This window comes from Idiotropiscis lumnitzeri, unplaced genomic scaffold (assembly GCF_059441095.1).
Source record: "Idiotropiscis lumnitzeri isolate Australia: NSW breed Sydney's pygmy pipehorse unplaced genomic scaffold, RoL_Ilum_1.0 HiC_scaffold_302, whole genome shotgun sequence".
NCBI classification, from domain to species: domain Eukaryota; kingdom Metazoa; phylum Chordata; class Actinopteri; order Syngnathiformes; family Syngnathidae; genus Idiotropiscis; species Idiotropiscis lumnitzeri.
The window spans coordinates 32,454-50,000 of record NW_028283840.1 but is presented as its reverse complement, the minus strand read 5'-3'; the positions used below and the strand labels follow the sequence as shown (position 1 = coordinate 50,000).

General features: G+C 43.3%; 1 protein-coding gene across 3 annotated transcripts in view; it reads left to right on the top strand.

Moving 5' to 3' along the window:
* LOC148314415 (cobalamin trafficking protein CblD-like) overlaps window positions 1–3,814 on the top strand; it is a 52,717-nt gene extending 48,903 nt beyond the window's left edge. For 2 of the 3 annotated variants that reach the window (XM_088287677.1, XM_088287681.1), the window contains 2 exons: window positions 2,176–2,280; window positions 2,372–3,814. In XM_088287677.1, the coding sequence (XP_088143803.1) occupies window positions 2,176–2,280; window positions 2,372–2,464 (198 nt within the window). In that variant the 3' untranslated portion in view covers window positions 2,465–3,814. The remainder of the gene's footprint in view (window positions 1–2,175; window positions 2,281–2,371) is intronic. The other variant, XM_088287680.1, reaches the window with a different exon arrangement.
* Window positions 3,815–17,547: the final 13,733 nt, after the last annotated feature.

The window sequence follows — 17,547 nt, the reverse complement described above, 5'->3', positions numbered from 1 at the left end:
TTTGGCTGAAGAGTTCACACAACGCTTTCGGGATTTTGCAGCTATTGAGAAGGACATCGCTCTTTTTTCATCACCTTTCTCCGTGGACACAGACAATGTTCAAGCCCATTTACAGCTGGAGCTCATTGAGTTGCAGTGTGACGCCGAGAGCCGTAGTCGGCACCAGCAACTTTCTCTTGCCAACTTTTACAGAGAGCTGGATAAAGGCAGGTTTCGAGAGATTCGAGAGTTTGCTAAGAAAATGTTGAGCTTGTTTGGGTCGACGTATTTGTGTGAAAAGACATTCTCTGTAATGAACTTAAATAAGAGTCGTCTGAGGACACGGCTCACAGACTCTCATCTGCGAGACATCTTGCGCATTAATACTTCTGCCTTTGAGCCAGACCTGGCCTTTGTGCTGCAGTCCAGATCTCAGTATCACCCGTCACATTAATGCAGGCAAGTCATTTGTCATTAAAATAACTGGCTTAATTTTGTTTTGTTCAGTCACAAATTCAGACAAGTTGTCGGTTTTCATTCCAGAATAAAATTTTCAATCAACATTTATATTTGATATGTCATATATATCAAATTAGTCCTGCACTTGTGGTAATCATTTCTGTTTTTCAAAAATTCTGTGGACATTGAACTCCCATGATGATAATATAATTCATGTTCATAATATAATTCATGTTCAAATATTATTTGCACTCAAGAGTATAATTACTTCTGTTTAAGAATAAAAAGTTAAGCAAATATTCAATTGCATGTGATGTTCATATTTCAAATGAACCAAAATACATGTTTGATGGTTTAAATGCAAATAAAAAAGCAAAATGTGAAACACAGAATCGCTTGCTAAAATGTGTTTGAATATATTGTTGTTTATGCAGTGAATGTCAGCCGAGGTCGGCCCCCCCCACATTTTGCAACTTCAAATCCGGCCCGCTTTGCAAAAAGTTTGGACATCCCTGCCCTAGGTGAACCACTGACTTCCAACATGGGGAAATTAAACAGTAAAAAAGCTAACAAAAAGGATCCGAAGCAACAATTGACGTGTAAGGACTGGAAATTTATAGAAAGCCAATGTCCAGATAAAGTAAAACATTTAAACTCATGGATAACAAAATATGAATTCGCTGGTCAGCTTAATACACAAAAAATAGTCGACTTACAAGATAGAAATAAAAATAAAACGAAGAGGGAAAAAAAGAGATGAATGAAGACGGATATGAAGATACAGAATTTTGGATGGCAATGGCACTAAGACGGAAACTAGATAGAAATAACAAAACCAAATTGCAATATGTAAATGTTCCGCACATACTGTGGGTACTGATGACATTACTTTAGGAAAGATAAGACAGCAAAAGAAGCAGCTACCAAACCACTCATAGGTGTGGCTGAGTGTGCGCCGCTAGATAACGTTCTGCGAGGCGACATCCTTGCAGACCTGCAACAACAAAGTCTTATGCAAGAGAAAAAACTATGGCTAGAAAAAGGAGCTACTTTGACTAATGGCATATATGTCAGTTCAAATAATAAACCGATTATTCCAAAAAATCTTTTTCGCTATATTGACACATGTTGTGCCACATGTATCAACAGGAGGGATGGTAGGACAGATAAACCAATTTTATACAACATATGGCTTTAATTTTTTCTCAAAAGATTTTTTGTAGAGCCTGCATGATCTGTGCTCGACACAATTCTCAGGGAAACATAAGCCCAAAACGAGGACAGTTTCCCCAAGCAACATACACCTTGTGCATTGTAAAAAAGTCATCTCAACTCAGACACCCGACAAGGGAAAGGTAGGCAAGTCTGGTGACTAGGTGGGAGCAGATCAATAGGATCTGAAAACATTTTAGGCCAGTGAAGAACTATAAGCCACCCTACCCTATTAGGGGTCTCTCGGTTGACGTGATTTTCGCGTGGATAAAAATTGAGATTTTGTGTTGTGTAGTTTTAGTTGCACTAAAAGCTGTGTTTCATGCATGGGTCCGAGACCATTGCTACGAGTAATTCCAACAGCTCTTCCATCAACATGTCTTTTAGAAGTAATGACGAAATTAACACCTAATGCGGATTGCATTGCTTGGAATGATGTGTACCCTGCGACTAAGGCAACGAAAGATAAGCCTATCTTTTCTACCGATGTGGCAGTGGCTAACTTTACTTGTGTTAATCTCACAGGAACACAAACAAGAGTGGGAAGCTTATCATCAGCGTGGTGCAAAACAACTCTGCTCCAAGCAGGTACACTACTGCCACGCAGTGATGTGTGGTGGTGGTGCGGGGGTACTAAATTATTTGATTCATTAAAGGACGCAGTTGGAACTTGTGCATTGGTGTCACTTCTCTTACCAGATGTCTATTTTTCCATCCACAGCAAGGGATATTCAAAGAGCAGCTGAAGCCCACAAATTACACTATTATTATTCCAGGAAAAGACGAAGTGCTTCCTGGAGGGATGGTGATGTGACCTATTTGGATGCAATTGGCCAACCAAGGGGCGTACCAGATGAGTATAAGTTGGTAAATCAAATCGCAGCGGGGTTCGAATCCATTCTTCTTTGGATTACACCGAATAAGAATGATGATCGAATAAATTACATACACTATGACGTGCAAAGATTGGGGAACTTCACTGAAGAAAGATTTATAGCTATTAAAGAACAATTGGCAGCAACATCACTCATGGCATTTCAAAACCGCATCGCGGTGGACATGCTGTTGGCAGAGAGAGGAGGGGTTTGCGCCATGTTTGGGGACCAATTTTGTACATTCATTCCTAACAACACTTCTCCGGAAGGGTCCCTCACAAGAGCCATTGCAGGCTTGCGCACCCTGAAGCATAAGCTGAAGGAACACTCAGGTGTGACTACCTCTGCATGGGATGAGTGGTGGAACAAAACGTTTGGTAAATATAAAAATATGGTATTTTCTGTAATGATTTCTATAACAATGTTCACCTCAATCCTTGTACTGTGTGGATGTTGTTGTATTCCCTGCATTCGCGCTTTGCTTGTCCGACTTATCTCAACAGCTCTCGCTCCAACAAATTCCAAACTACAGGAAATATATCCTTTGATTAATTACAGAGGTGCTGGTGATGGAGGAGACACTGATGACCAAGTTGATGACGACGACTGAATTTACCTAGGAGATCCAATTCGTTAATCCAAAACGCTCAAATACATTAAAGTTAAAACAAAGAAAAATAGAGGGGTTTACATTTGCTATCAAGCTAGTGATTTGATGGAATTAAATCCTTGGAAGTTCCATTGATAATTTTTGGGGCAAATGTAGAATAAACAGGGGGGAATGTTAGAATAATATTTAGAGGTTATTATACATTTGCCATGACGCAGCTTTATTTCAATGCATGGTGCGCATGACATGTTGCAAATTAGTGGAGTGGACTATGCTTGAGTGTTTACAGTCAGAGTGGAGGTACAGGAGGACATCTCTACTCCAGGGAAGTGTCTGCAATTGGCAGGGCGGTGGCACTTCTTCAGAAGTGAGGATGAAGTAAACAACATCGTGAGGAGCCTGATAGTAGAAGTTGGCATCGAAGTCTGAAGTAATCAACATCGTGCTGGGTCCTGATAGAAGATGTTGACGTCAAAGTCAGCTGTGACCCACGACGGCACGCTCATGATAAACCGGACTAAACCAGCTTTTAAGAAGACGAACTGTACCTCCCTTGAATGTAATCTGATTTCTCGAAGTGTAATCTGATTCCTCGATGTTATAAAAGGGAATGTGTGAAAAACATCGAGGAACAGAAGGGAGATGAAGTTGCCAAATAAACTTTATTAACCTCTCTGTATCCACTTGAGCTGAGTGCCTCTCTTCTTTCAGCTATGAACCCTATATGTCAAATTGGCGAACCTGACAGCTGTCAAGTGATTAATTTTTTTTAACTAATTAACTCTAATCTCGTTGCACTCTTGAGTACAATGACAATAAAGGGATTTCTAATTCTAATCACAAAAAATTCCATGATTGAGATTAATCACATTTTTCAACGACTATTTTTTGCGAAGCTTATAGCAGATATTTAGTTGAATAATATCTCGGAATTGGTGTAAAATCACCAAATATGAAGTTTATTTAATTCAAAGACTGTTCTCATAGCTTTCTTGGATTCGTGAATACGATCTAAATGGAGACATCTTTACAGACATTTATTTTCTAAACATTTCTCAAAACTGCCTACAATCGCCACACTCCAGCAGTGTTGGTTTGCAAGGCTCAGTGGTAACTTAAACACAAGTGTTTTGTGCTCAAGACAGCTAATATAGCACAATATTTGCAAAGTATGCAAATAATTTTTTTAAGTAAATGCATTAATTTTGACAGCCCTAAAGTATATGTATATATATATGTATGTATATATGTATGTATATATATGTATATATGTATATATATATGTATATATGTATGTATATATGTATATATATGTATATATGTATGTATATATGTATGTATGTATATATATATGTATATATATATGTATGTATATATGTATGTATATATGTATGTATATATGTATATGTATATATAGACTCGCGGCTGGTGTATGATCGCCAATCTCTGCTGGACCTACGGTGTTAAGTTGGCGATTCAGCTGCGTTCGAGCATAGTTGGGGTCAGTCGTTGCCGACGACATCTTGGCCGGGAGGAAGGATACAACCTCTACGTGGTCTCCCGGACGAGTCGGCGGTCCCCCGTCGACGACGAATGTATCCTGCCGGCACCCATATTACCCCACGACTCGGTCCAGAGGACCGGTCAGGGAGAGGGCGCCGCCACTATCTCCTGCCACCTTTTGGCTATGGCTCCTGCGGTGCCCCCGACTCATTCCCCTCCGGCAGAGGATTTTCGGCGACGCACCTCCCCCTCACAACGGCCTCTCCACCGAGCCGCAGAAGGTGATTGCGCTAGCTGGGCGAACATTGGGAGGTTCCGCCCAGGCGCCAGCCCAACAACAACAACAACAACAACGACATCTTGGCGGAAGTCTTACGCGACTTCGTGCTCCCCTGCACGGCGGAAGCAGTGCGGTGGCCGGCTGACGAAGCTAAAAAGGGAGTTAAAGCACGCTTCGTCCCCTGCTCGATCCCGAACGCATGGATGTACTCCGTGGTGGCACGTTAGAGAGCCCTGCTTGGTACCAATCATCGGCTGTCCAGAGGAGCTTCAGATGCGCTGCCATCCGCATGTCCTCCGACGCGGCATCGATCAACAACTTCTGTGAGAGCTTCCCAGAGCTTGCCGATTGGAGGAGCTACGCACACCTGCAACTCGCTCAAGGATAGCGTTGTTAAAAGCCAGTTCGCTGATGAACAAATGTTTATTCTGAGGGAGCCATTTCTTCACAATGAGTTGGATTTCCTCAGCCTGACGAAGACCTGGACGAGCACCGGTGAGTGCAGTGCGATGCTGGAACTATTACCGCCTGCGTCTTCTTACTTGAATGCTCCGAGAACGTCAGGTCGTGGTTGGGGAACGGCAACTATTTTCAAAAACAAGTTTGAATGTAAACGGTTTATATTGGCCTCATCGATCACCAGCTTCGAGAGCACGCTCTTTGAAGTAGGCAGGACTGCTCCTGTGCTCTGCTATGTCATCTATATACAGTGAACCCTCGGTTATCGCGGTTAATGGGGACCGAGACCACCCGCGAAAACTGAAAATCCGCGAAGTAGCGGCGCACCTCCAAAAATGCTTAAAAAAAAAAAAAAAGTGCGAAGTAGCGGCGCACCTTCAAAAATGCTTAAAAAAAAAATATATATATATATATATATATATATACGGGTAGAGAGAGAGAGAGAGTGAAATTAAAAAAAAATAACAAAAAATAAATAAATTATTATTAAAACTTATTTTTTTATTCCCCAGCCATTATTTTTGTATTTATTCAATTACTTCTTTTTGTATTTATTTAATTACTTCGACTTTTACCTGCTGGTACGCCGTCCGGTGTGCCCTGTGAAATGAAAGGTGGCATTCTTCATTTATTTATTTATTCATTTATTCATTCATAACTGACAGCCTCGCGCTCCGCTCATGCCTGGGCGGAAGGTGTTCCTCTTCGGCTTAACTACCACGCACGCCGGCCGGTCTCCTCCGGAGCTCTCGTACGGTCCCGAACGGAGCGAAATGTCGCCCCGCTAGTGCCCGGGCGGAAGTTGTTCCTCTTCGGCTTAACTACCACGCACGCCGGCCGGAGCTCTGGTACGGTCCGAACCGCGCGAAACGTCGCCCCAAATCGTGCCCGGGGGAACGTGCTCTTCTTCGTCCACTCTCCTCTTCGCCCACGCTCTTCCTCGGCGCACGCCGGCCGTCTAACCGCTCCTTCGTCGTGCCGCTCGGCGAAACTACAATGCCCCCGAATATTTTTTAGACCCGCGAAGCACTGAACCCGCGAAAGGTGAACCGCGAAGTAGCGAGGGTTCACTGTACCTCCAAAATACAACAAGGAATTTCTGAACGACTTTTCAAATCTTCTTGTGTAAATCATGCTAAAATATAATCATATCCTGCTGATGGGGGATTTTAATATACATGTGTGCTGTCCTGAAAATTGACTGGCAAAGGACTTTTCGAGACTCATAGACTCTTTCAATTTCGTGCAATGCGTGTCTGGCCCCACTTATAAACAGGGACAAATGTTATACTTTGTCCTTACTTTTGGTTTATTGATATCAAATTGGAAAGTGTTGGACAATGTTATTTCTGATCACATGACAGTGCTCTTTGATGTAGTGTTTTCCTCTGCTGATGTTCAACCTACTACCAGTGAATGAACCCACCGGATTTTTAACCCCCTCACTGCGAGTCGGTTCTCTGAAGCCTTTGATCAGCTCTGTGGTCCATCATCAAACACAGAGGAACTCAGCTCTTGGTTCCACTCATGTAGTAATATTTTGGATTCTGTGGCTCCATTAAAAATTATGTGTCCAAAAGTAAGACCGGAGCCATGGTTTAATGTAAGAACTCGTGCAGCTAAACAAGAATGCAGCAAAGCTGAACGCAGGTGGGAAAAAGACTGCAGGTCTCAAATCAAATTCTAAAAGACTGCTGGCACAGTTATCGAAACAAGGTGAAAGAGTCATAGAGGGAGTACTTGTCCAGTCTTATTCAGGCAAATTGTCATAATCCGCGAACTCTATTTCAAACTTTCAATCCTGCACTTAAAACCCGACAGCCAAATTGCACAGACTCGTCCCCTGAAATGTGTCATAGATTTTTGCATTTTTTTATTGACTAGGTTGCTACAGCTCAGACTCTTGTTTCGATTGCTACATTTGTCCCCTCCATACACGTTCCTTGTTCCCCAGTATTAGATTCCTTTGTCAGAATCAGATCAGAATCAGAAATCCCTTTATTGTCATTGTACAGTGTGCAACGAGATTAGAGAGCTCCCCTCTCCAGTGCAATACAACAATAATTTAATCAAATATATAAATTAGTTGCATCCTTGAGGGGAACCGGTGCTCAGCGTTCGGGTGGAGGACGTGTAGGGGCCGAGCAACACAGTCTGGGGTCTGTTGTGAGAAAGTCCTTAATCCAGATGCGTGTGAGGGCAGGGAGGCCGAGAATGTCCAGTTTGGCGACGAGGATGTCCGGGATGATTGTGTTGAATGCCGAGCTGTAGTCCACAAAGTGCATCCTGGCATAGCTCTGCTGTTGTTCCAGGTGGCCCAGCACAACATGCAGAGCAGTGTCGATGTCGTCCTCAGTGGATCTGTTTGCTCGGTATGCAAACTGGTAGGGGTCCAGTGTGGGAGGAAGGAAGTCCCTGATGTGCTAGAGAACTAGTCTCTCAAAGCACTTCATGATGACTGGCGTGAGAGCAACAGGACGGTAGTCATTCAGGAGGACTCCGTGATCTCCTTGTCTTTTTTGGAGGATGTGGTTTGCCATATAAAGCTCTCCAGCTCACCACATGACGCCGTCCGTCCTCATTTCTTTAAAGAAGTTTTCCCAAGTATTGGCGAATCGGTTTTGGCCATTATCAACAGCAGTCTCTCTTCTGGTGTAGTCCCCCAACATTTTAAACATGCTTAACAAACCTGGCCTTGATCAAGGTGTGCTGGAAAATTTTAGACCCATTTCCGAATTGCCTTTTATTTCTAAAATCTTGGAAAACGTGGCGCACATGCAGTTACGATCCTTCCCTGGATGAACACAACGTCTGGAGGTTTTCCAGTCAGGTTTCAAGAAAATGCATAGCACAGAGTGAGCCCTGTTACGAGTATTAAATGATGTTCTTCTGGCAAACGACACTGGAGACTATGTATGACTTGTCTTGTTTGATCTAACTGCAGCGTTTGACACGGTGGACCACAATATACTTCTTGCTCGTTTACAGTACCAGGTGGGCATTAGTGGGAGCACTCTAGAATGGTTTAGATCCTACTTGACTGGCAAGACCTTCTGTGCTCGCCTAAGTTGCCCTGATTCCCGCTCTGCCTCTTTGTTGTACGGTGTCCCACAAAGTTCCGTTTTGGGGCCCTTGCTGTTTTCATAATACTTGCTGCCCCTAGGTTCCATCCTATGAAAACATGGAATTTCCTTCCATTGCTATGCAAATGACACTCAGATCTATGTCCCGCTAGGCAAAAAGACACGTTCTCCTTGAGACACCTTTTGTCCTGCCTAGAGGATATCAAAATCTGGATGTCACTTAACTTCCTGAATTTCAATGAAAAGAAGACAGAGGTTATGGTGTTCAGTCCCACTGGCCCTTCTATTCTCAATCCTGTTGACCTCTGCCCCCTGACCTCTTATCTAAAGTCACCATCTCAAACTTGGGTTTTAAACTGAACAGTGATTTTATATTAGATCAGCAGATCTGAGCAGATGCTGTTGTTCAATCCAGATTCTTTCATTTTAGGCAGCTGGCTTAAGTGAAGCCCTTTCTTTCCGAACAGCACTTAGAAACAGTAATCCGTGCATTCGTTACATCTAGGCTAGATTACTGCAATGCACTTTACTTTGGAGTCCTCGCTCAAGCGCCTTCAACTGGTCCAAAATGCTGCCTCTCGCCTTTTAACTGGCGCTCGGAAGATATATCGCATCACCCCAATCTTTGCCTCTCTTCACTGGCTCCCAGTGCACTTTAGAGTTCTTCAAGATAATTCTGTTTGTCTTCAAAGCTTTAAATGGCCGAGCCCCAGCGTACCTCTCTGAGCTCCTCCACCCCTACGCACCTGCCCGCTGCCTCAGGTCTGTGGACCAAATGCTGCTGGAGGTGTCGAGGACTAAGCGCAGTCTTAGCGGGGATTGTGCCTTTTCTGTTGCCGGTCCTTCTCTATGGAATGAACTTCCATTAAATGTTAGGCAAACCCCCTCTCTGTCCATTCTTCTTCAGCTCTCTACTCGACATGAGACTGTCACTGTTCTGCTATCATTCTGGTATCTATTGTAAACGTTTTATGTGCTTTAATTTGTGTTCTAATTACCCGCTAATTTATATTCCACCATATGGAAAGCGCTTTGTTACAGCTCCATCTGTTGTGAAAGGCGCTATAAATGTAAAATTCTATTGTGTGTGAATAAATATATATATATATATATATATATATACCGTATTTTTGCGACCATAAGGCGCACTTTAAAGTCTCAAATTTCCCCCAAAACAAACGAGGCGCCTTGTCATGCGACGCGCCTATTCTATAGACTGAACAACTCTCTCGGCCGTTGAGCCTGTCCCTTTGGGGCATAGTAGAGTGCATGTTAGCACACCCTGCTGGCCAAAGTCTTAGATATCTATGCTACAAATTGAGTGTGACAAATACATTATATTGAGTATGTTTTCTCAGTGATGGTGCGAGAGAAAGCTGGACAAAAGGGCAGCTATCCACAATGTCGTAGTCTGTCTTATCATTCATGTTATTGCAAGCAAGAAACATCACAGAGAGATCCCAGAATGCCTCAGTCTGATAATCTCCCAGAATGCCTCGGTACTGTTTTTGTGTTATTTTCATTTCTTTTGGTGAAAGGAATGGCATGAGAGAGGCATGTTTTGTGTTAATTTTATTTCTTTGTTTCATTATTTGCTTGTATGCTGTTCAGAGATATTCATGGGTTTGATTTGAAACCATGACTCTAAGGAGTATGGTGACCAGTGACCTCCCTCCCCTGACGTAGTTAATTAGATGTGTTGCCACGACATCTCTGATCAGTCTGAGCTGAAGTGCTGCTACCAACAGCCATCAGCCTGCGCGAGCTAGCATGCACGAGCTAGCATGCGCAAGCTCGCATATGCGAGCTCGCATACGTGAGCCAGCCTTATAGTGCGGCGTGCCTAGTCTAAGTATTACAAATGCCTAAAATGTCAAAAATGGAGAGCTAAACCAGAGGTACCTAAGATGGCCGATCTACCCCAGCCCACCTCAGACTCTATCATCCAGCATTCTACTCTACGGGTATGGATTGTTTCTGCCCTCTTGAAGTCAAGGTAGGCAGAAGAACTGAAAACCGCTGGGGGCATTTTGTATAAATGTTTAACAACAAGAGCAGTGTATCTTGACCTCAGCAGTCTCGACAGTGATTCGTTTCTCATGTCCCGACGCAGACTAATCGCCCGGAGAGGCAAACATCAGGTAGTTTACTCTTACCAAGGAACAAATTTCAAAGTAGAGCTCGAGCAAGCCTTTGGAAAAATTGCCCCTTCCCTGAAAACTCAATTGACTTTGCAACAGATCGACTTCCGTTTCAACCCTCCAAAGGTCCCACATTTCGGAGGAGTATGGGAGAGGGAGATAAGATCCGTCAAAGCCGCCCTCCGTATCCCCTTGAGATTGCAAGTTGTCCCGAAGTGGTATTGAGAACGGTGCTAGTGGAGATTGAGGGAATTCTCAATTCCAAACGGTTGGGTTATGTATCATCTGACATTGCAGATCTCGATCCCATTACACCAAATACACTCTTGATGGGGCGGCATGATTCAGCTCTACTACAGGTGGTGTACCCTGAATCCGATCTTATGAGCAGGAAGGGTTGGAGACATAGTCAAATTCTCAGTGACCAGTTTTGAAAATGCTTCACACAAAATTAATTGCCCGCCTTACAAACTCGTAACAAATGGACAGATGACAAGGATGACCTCAAAGTCAGAACTGTGGTTATGCTGGCAGACCCACAATCTCCGAGAGCCCTTTGGCCTGTCGGAATAGTAAAGACGACTATCCAGGGAAGAGACAATGGGGTCAAATCTGCAGAGGTTCGAGTGAATGGCAACATTTTCGTAAGACCGGTGTCTTGCCTCATAAAGTTGCCCGCCTTTCCATCAGAAGAAGATTCTTAACTGGCCTCAATGGATACTACTCTGTTTCTCAGATTTGGGGGTGGCTGTTATAAAGGCCAGATTTGTTTGTATTATGCTGCTGTAGCACCCTCTGGTGGTTTGCCTGTTAATGTAATTAAATTCTAGTTTGGCATGTTTTTAGCCACCTATTTTTGGATCCACGATAACTAACTGATAAAAGTCATCGTAACAGTTATTCTATCCGAAGTCATCCAACTACAAGGTGTGCGTGCATTAGCATGTAAGTGACTCAACATAAAATATCCTTTTTGTCGGATCGCAATTTGTTTGCGGACATTTCAGTTAACGTTGCTCGTGCTGTTTTTTTTAATTTTATTTCTTTTAATTTGTTATGGCTATGATCGCAGTAAATTGATGTTGTGTTGACGAGGCATTTCATTGCATCCCCTCATGTATTCTTTTTATTTGTTCTACAGAAACCACACATATCCATATCCAACCAAATTAAAAATTGCATAGACCAAACTGGTTTGATTATTCCTAATCTGGACAATATTGTGTTCTAACTGGACATAATGCTGCCGTTATCACTCTCATAAACCCCTGAAACCAGTCATACAAGCAAATATTTTTCACCCATTGTGGGACTATTAAAGGACATATTAGGACTGTCAAAATTAAAGCATGAACTCAGGTGATTAATCCCAAAATATTTAACTCAGTTAAATATTTTAACTGAGTTTGATTTACTTAAAAAATTATTTGCATACTTTGCAAATTGTGCCATATTAGCTGCCACGGGCCATGCTGACAGTCAGTAACTCACTCAGCCAGGACAACACACTTTACCGCTCTCGAGCGTGTCATTTTAATGTTGGAGAAAGTTTTGCTGGAGAGAGCTGCTCCTTTTTCAACCTCTGCCACCGGTAAGCGTAAGTCAAGGCTCCCTAAGATTGAAGGTCTGAACAATCTTCCATGTGCTGTCTGTGCCAGTGCTGAACACTCTGCGCTTGTTCACTGCCATGAAAACAGGCTCTGCTTTTTGTGCTACTCACCCGATCACTCCAGACGCAACTGCCCCACACAGGCGCAGTCCGCGCAGTCACCGCAGTCGCGAAACTATTGGGTCTGCATCTAGGGGAGTACGATGTGGATCAAGTTGACGACCCTCCCAATAGCGCTACAGATGATTTTGAATCAGTGTTGGAGTCGCTCGCTTCCAGTGTACCCTCAGGTAAAACTATCATCTTTCAAGGCACACACGAGGTCCAAAAGTCAGACAGTTTGTTCTATACCACTGCCACGGTAGCGGGTGTTTCCCTGACAGCAATGATTGACAGCGGCTCTACTGGATGCACAATAAGTGAGTCAGCTGTGGCACGGTTGTTGGAGTTCCACCCGGACATGAAATGTTACTCTGCAGGCGATGTTGTCATTATTGGATGTGGAGGTCATCGGGTTACACCTTCGGCAGTATATGATGTGGAAATGGAGGTGTATGATTTCAAGTTGGCTGTTCCTATGTTTGTGGTGCCTGGACAAACAGACGGGATAATTCTGGGCAGTGATGCCATCAAGAAGATTCTTCAGCTGATGAGGAGGACTGACAGCTGGCATTAAAGTTGTTTTAAATCCGTGCATCTTTCCAACATGAGGTGTGGTTATGATAGCAAAACGGCCATACAAGACAAATGTCGCACTGGTGACCGAAATATCATGTTGGTCTGCAGCAACAGTGCCGACACCGCATGTGGAACTTTTAAGGTGAATGGATGAAAAAGCACTACCGCTGAGCTGCTCTCCACAGCCAGTGACGCTGCTCCAACAGCTCTTACGCAATGAGGAAGTGCACGTGTCACATTATCTCACTTTGAAGAATAATATGCCACTGGTCTTAGTTTATCACCATATTGCTGAGCCAATAATGATGTCATGTATTTGCCTTTGCAATCCACCATTTGAACAAAGGGTTTAGAATAATCTGGCAAGGCCAAGGCCGTACTAGACACGAAGGCCTGTTTTTTTATCACAAAATGCCTGCTCTGCTTCTGTGGTCCACTGCAAAGGCAAAGACATTTTTAAGTTATCTGCATACATAAATTTGGAAAGTGGTGCAACTATTTCTGCATAATTTGGAATCGACGTTCTACAATAATTTGTCAGTCCCAAGAATGACATCGTCTGTTTTTTAGTTGACGGTTTAGGAGCGTGCAGGACAGCCATTTTTCTGTCTTCTAAAATTGTTCTTCCTTTTTCAATAAAATTATGACCTAAATATTTCACTTGTTCTTTCCACAACTGTAATTTGTTTTTATTTACCTTGTGACCTTCTTTAGCCAAATGACACAATAACACAACAGTGTCTGTTTTACTGTTTTATTTCCCCATGTTGGAAGTCAGTGGTTCAGCTAGGGTGACTAAACTGACCTCCAGTCCCTGAACAGGCCGACAAATACTCTGTTTTAGGTAACTCCCAAGCTTCTACCACAAGTGGCGGGGAATCCTTGCCTCTGCTTCCCAGACAGTTGTCAGTTGATTTTCCTATTCCAAAATGAGGTTGCAAGCCTCCATGCACACTTTTACATTCACACTACGATTTTCAAACGCGCGTAGAACACTGTCGTCCTTTATCAGTTTTCTATCTCTGTCTCTTGACGTAACATTGACTAGCATTCTTACTCCATAAGGAGTCAGGCAGCCCCACCAAGGCCCTTTCCTCAGTGTCAATGAGCAAAATACATCACACATCTAGAGGTGGGTGTATGTGCACCTGTGGGTGTATTGTGACCCTCAGTGTGAGTTTAAGCCTAGACCAACCGGTAGAGGGGGAGGTCTCCAGTTTATCCCCACTCCGAGTCCAATCCCTGATTGTGGAAACCAGCAGAGCAAAGACAGCAATGTCACTCGAATCGTCCGTGTGCGCCTTTGTTACAGATATGTCTAGTCTCCGGGTTTGGCATTAAATCTAGAATGCATCCCGGCGGGTCCACCGTACAGAATGAAGTGGGCCCCTTGAAGACAAAGTACATCACTTGTACTATGCTTGGACCACACCGGAACAGAGCTTCAGTATAGGTGTAAAATATTTGCTTGTAGGACTGATTTTCAGGAGTCGATAACCGCTGCAGTGTTCCCAGTTAGAACACAATATTGTCCAGATGAGGAATAATCAAACCAGTTTGGTCCATGTAATCTTTAATTTGGTTAGATATGGATGTGTGTGTGGTTTCTGTAGAACAAATAAAAGAAAACATGAGCGGATGCAATGGAAAGCCTCGTCGACACAACATTAAGTTGCCGCAGTCATAACCATAACAAATAAAAAAACAGCACAAGCAACATTAACAAATCGCGATCCCACAAGAAAAGGATATTTTATGTTGACTCACTTACATGCTCATGCACGCACACCTTGTGGTTGGATGACTTCGGAGAGAATAACTGTTATGATGACTTTTGTCTGTTAGTTATTGTGGGCCCTAAAATAGGTGGCTAAAAACATGCCCAACTAAAATTCAATTATATGAACAGGCGAGCCACCAGAGGGTGCTACAACGGCATACTAGAAGCCAACCTGACCTTTTTAACAATAGGACTCATCCGGTCCTGGGGTCTTATTGTACCGTACTGCCATGTGTAAATTTTCAACCAACATTGTGTCATGTTCCACTATGAGATATTTCTTTACCAATCGAACAATGTGTTCTGCTGTTCGAGTTACATCCGCCAAGCGAAACTCTAAACTCCACCAATAATATGGCACATCCTCAGCCTCTGTGACCATAATAGAAACGCAGTCTAGGGGTCAGTGTATTACTTTGAATACCCCTCTATTTGTGGGAACAATGGCTAGCTCCATTTGAAGCATATCTGTTCGTCCTAACAGATTATGTGGGCATTTTGCCATCATCAAAACCTGACTAGCGGAAGCTACCTCCCTATTCTGGCTCCATTCCAAATTGACCACTTAACTCAGGGGAACTCTCGTTTCCTCCCCACTCGCCCCTGTCATTACTACCAGACGCTTTGATTTTGGGACATTGGCTGTCTCCCGAATGACAGATCTTTCCGCACCTGAATCTGCGAGACACATCATAGGCTTATTTACATAAACCAAAGTTTCCGGTCTTACTGTTGAGCGTATATTTTCTCCAGCCAACTGAGCCTCTATTTGATCCTGACTACAACAATCATCTAACATACAACTTTCCCCATTTCCTTCATCTACCTGGTCTGTGCCTCGTCATGCCTGACTGTTATCTCTCTCCCTATATTCCCGGGTGAAATGCCCCTGCTTATAACAAATAAAGCAAAGTCCTTTCCTCCTTGCCTCCTCCCGCCTCTCTTTGCTATCATGATCCCTGTCCCATCTCCTTCCTCTGTTTCTCTGACTTTATTGTGCTCCCCTATCCTTTTCCCTCCAGTATCTGCGTACTTTAGGACCCTGCTTCCTCCAATCTGTACGCATTATGTACGTTTCCGCCCCTTCTCGCAGCTGAATTTTGTGCGCCTTTTTCTTTATTTTGTCTTTCATTACTTTTTCTGCATGTATCGCATTGTCCATAAATTCATCAATTGAGGCCATAGGCAGTGTTACCATATTTTGTTCTATCCATGACCGTATTTGTGGCTTCAGGCCAAATAGAATTGCTTGTTTGAATTGCTGATTGAAGGAACCGTTAGGGTGCCCATCCTCATTGATACCACTATTTGTTTTGAACAGTGGGTACAGCGTAGCTCTATATTCCTGTACTGTTATTTTTATTACCCGCTTACGTCCCCTTCCTTGTGTCTCATCATCCTCAGCACGAGCTATATTGATTCCACTCTGACCCACCCCCTCCCTTCTCCGTACCACCTCATGCCAGACTCTGGCCTGTCGCAATTGCTTCCCTGGTGTATCACAAGTACGCTGTTTTTGTCGATCATGAATAGAGAGATTTCTTAACAATTCTCCCGTTTCCTTTACCCCAGCTGATTCTGGATCAAATTGATAGCGTTCTTTCCATTTTCCTAAATATTTTGTACTCCCAGGGAACTTATGTTCCATCTATTTTTTTATATCGGGTGATTTCGACCTACTATTAGGTCTGGCTCCCCTTTTACTGCTCGCTTTTTTCATCATCCGTTTGTTAGTAGTCACACAAAAAAGAATGAAAGATTGTCTGGAGAAATGCTACGTGCCCATTCACTTTCCCTGATGTCAACCTTTTGCCTTTTGACCTAGAGTCTCTGGCGGACATCAGCTTGGTGTTTAAATTTCACAGAACGTGAACAGTTTTAGATCTCCTTCAAATACTTTCCAAGAGCACACTACCACATTAGTATGTTCTCACATAATCAGTCAATTGTTAGTACGTCCCTCACAGGCCTGGTCAATTCACTGATTCATTTGTTCGGAAGGCACGTTATCCGAACTGTCCGGAAGGCACGTTATCCGGACCACACCATTAAAACGACTGATTTCCCACATACAGAAGTTATGTTATCTGCAGTATTGTCCTCTTGACCAAACAGTTAAGCAGTTAAGTCTCATACTGAAAACCGTCTAGGCGTCATGGTACCAAAATATTTCATAAAATTTACCCCTGGCAGTCGGTGTTGTCCCTTCTGGTTCAGTCGGATGGTGACCGGGCCGCGCGTCGGGATGTTCCAGCGAGACTGGTCTCAAGATGAGGGTTTTAAATATCCTATTTGCTGTACACAGTCTTCCTCCAGCCGCCACTGCTACTTCCGCTCGACCCAGCCACCATATCCGGCGCGAAGGACCACTTTGAAATGTCACGGGAGAATCACATCAAATGTGGTGGAGTGACCCTCGTCATGACAAGTAGGAAATTCAGAGACAATAGACACGGATACCAAGTGGCAAGAATCTGGCCAGGAGAAATGAAACCCCAGTGATCTGGTCGGATCTCTGAAGCTTACTCCACTCCCCGGACCTTTTATTGAGAATCACAGGTTATATCACAATATTACGATCAGTACAGAAATCGATACAGGTTTACACAACAGTATCAAAGGTATGTTTATTCTGGTCACAGCTGTTGTTTATCCTGCCCACATCCGCACCCCTTTCATGTTTATTTAGAGTGGAGTTTGTTCGGTTGCCTTGACCTCGGGTGGCTATGTTCTGTTCCCAGAATTGTTAGTTAATGTGTGAACCAAGATTAGGAACAAAACCTATACCATATAGTTAATGTTGTGCAGTGTGATATTAAACTTATCTCTACATCACATTTGTTAACATAATTGTTCCTATAATATTCTTCACAACGAGT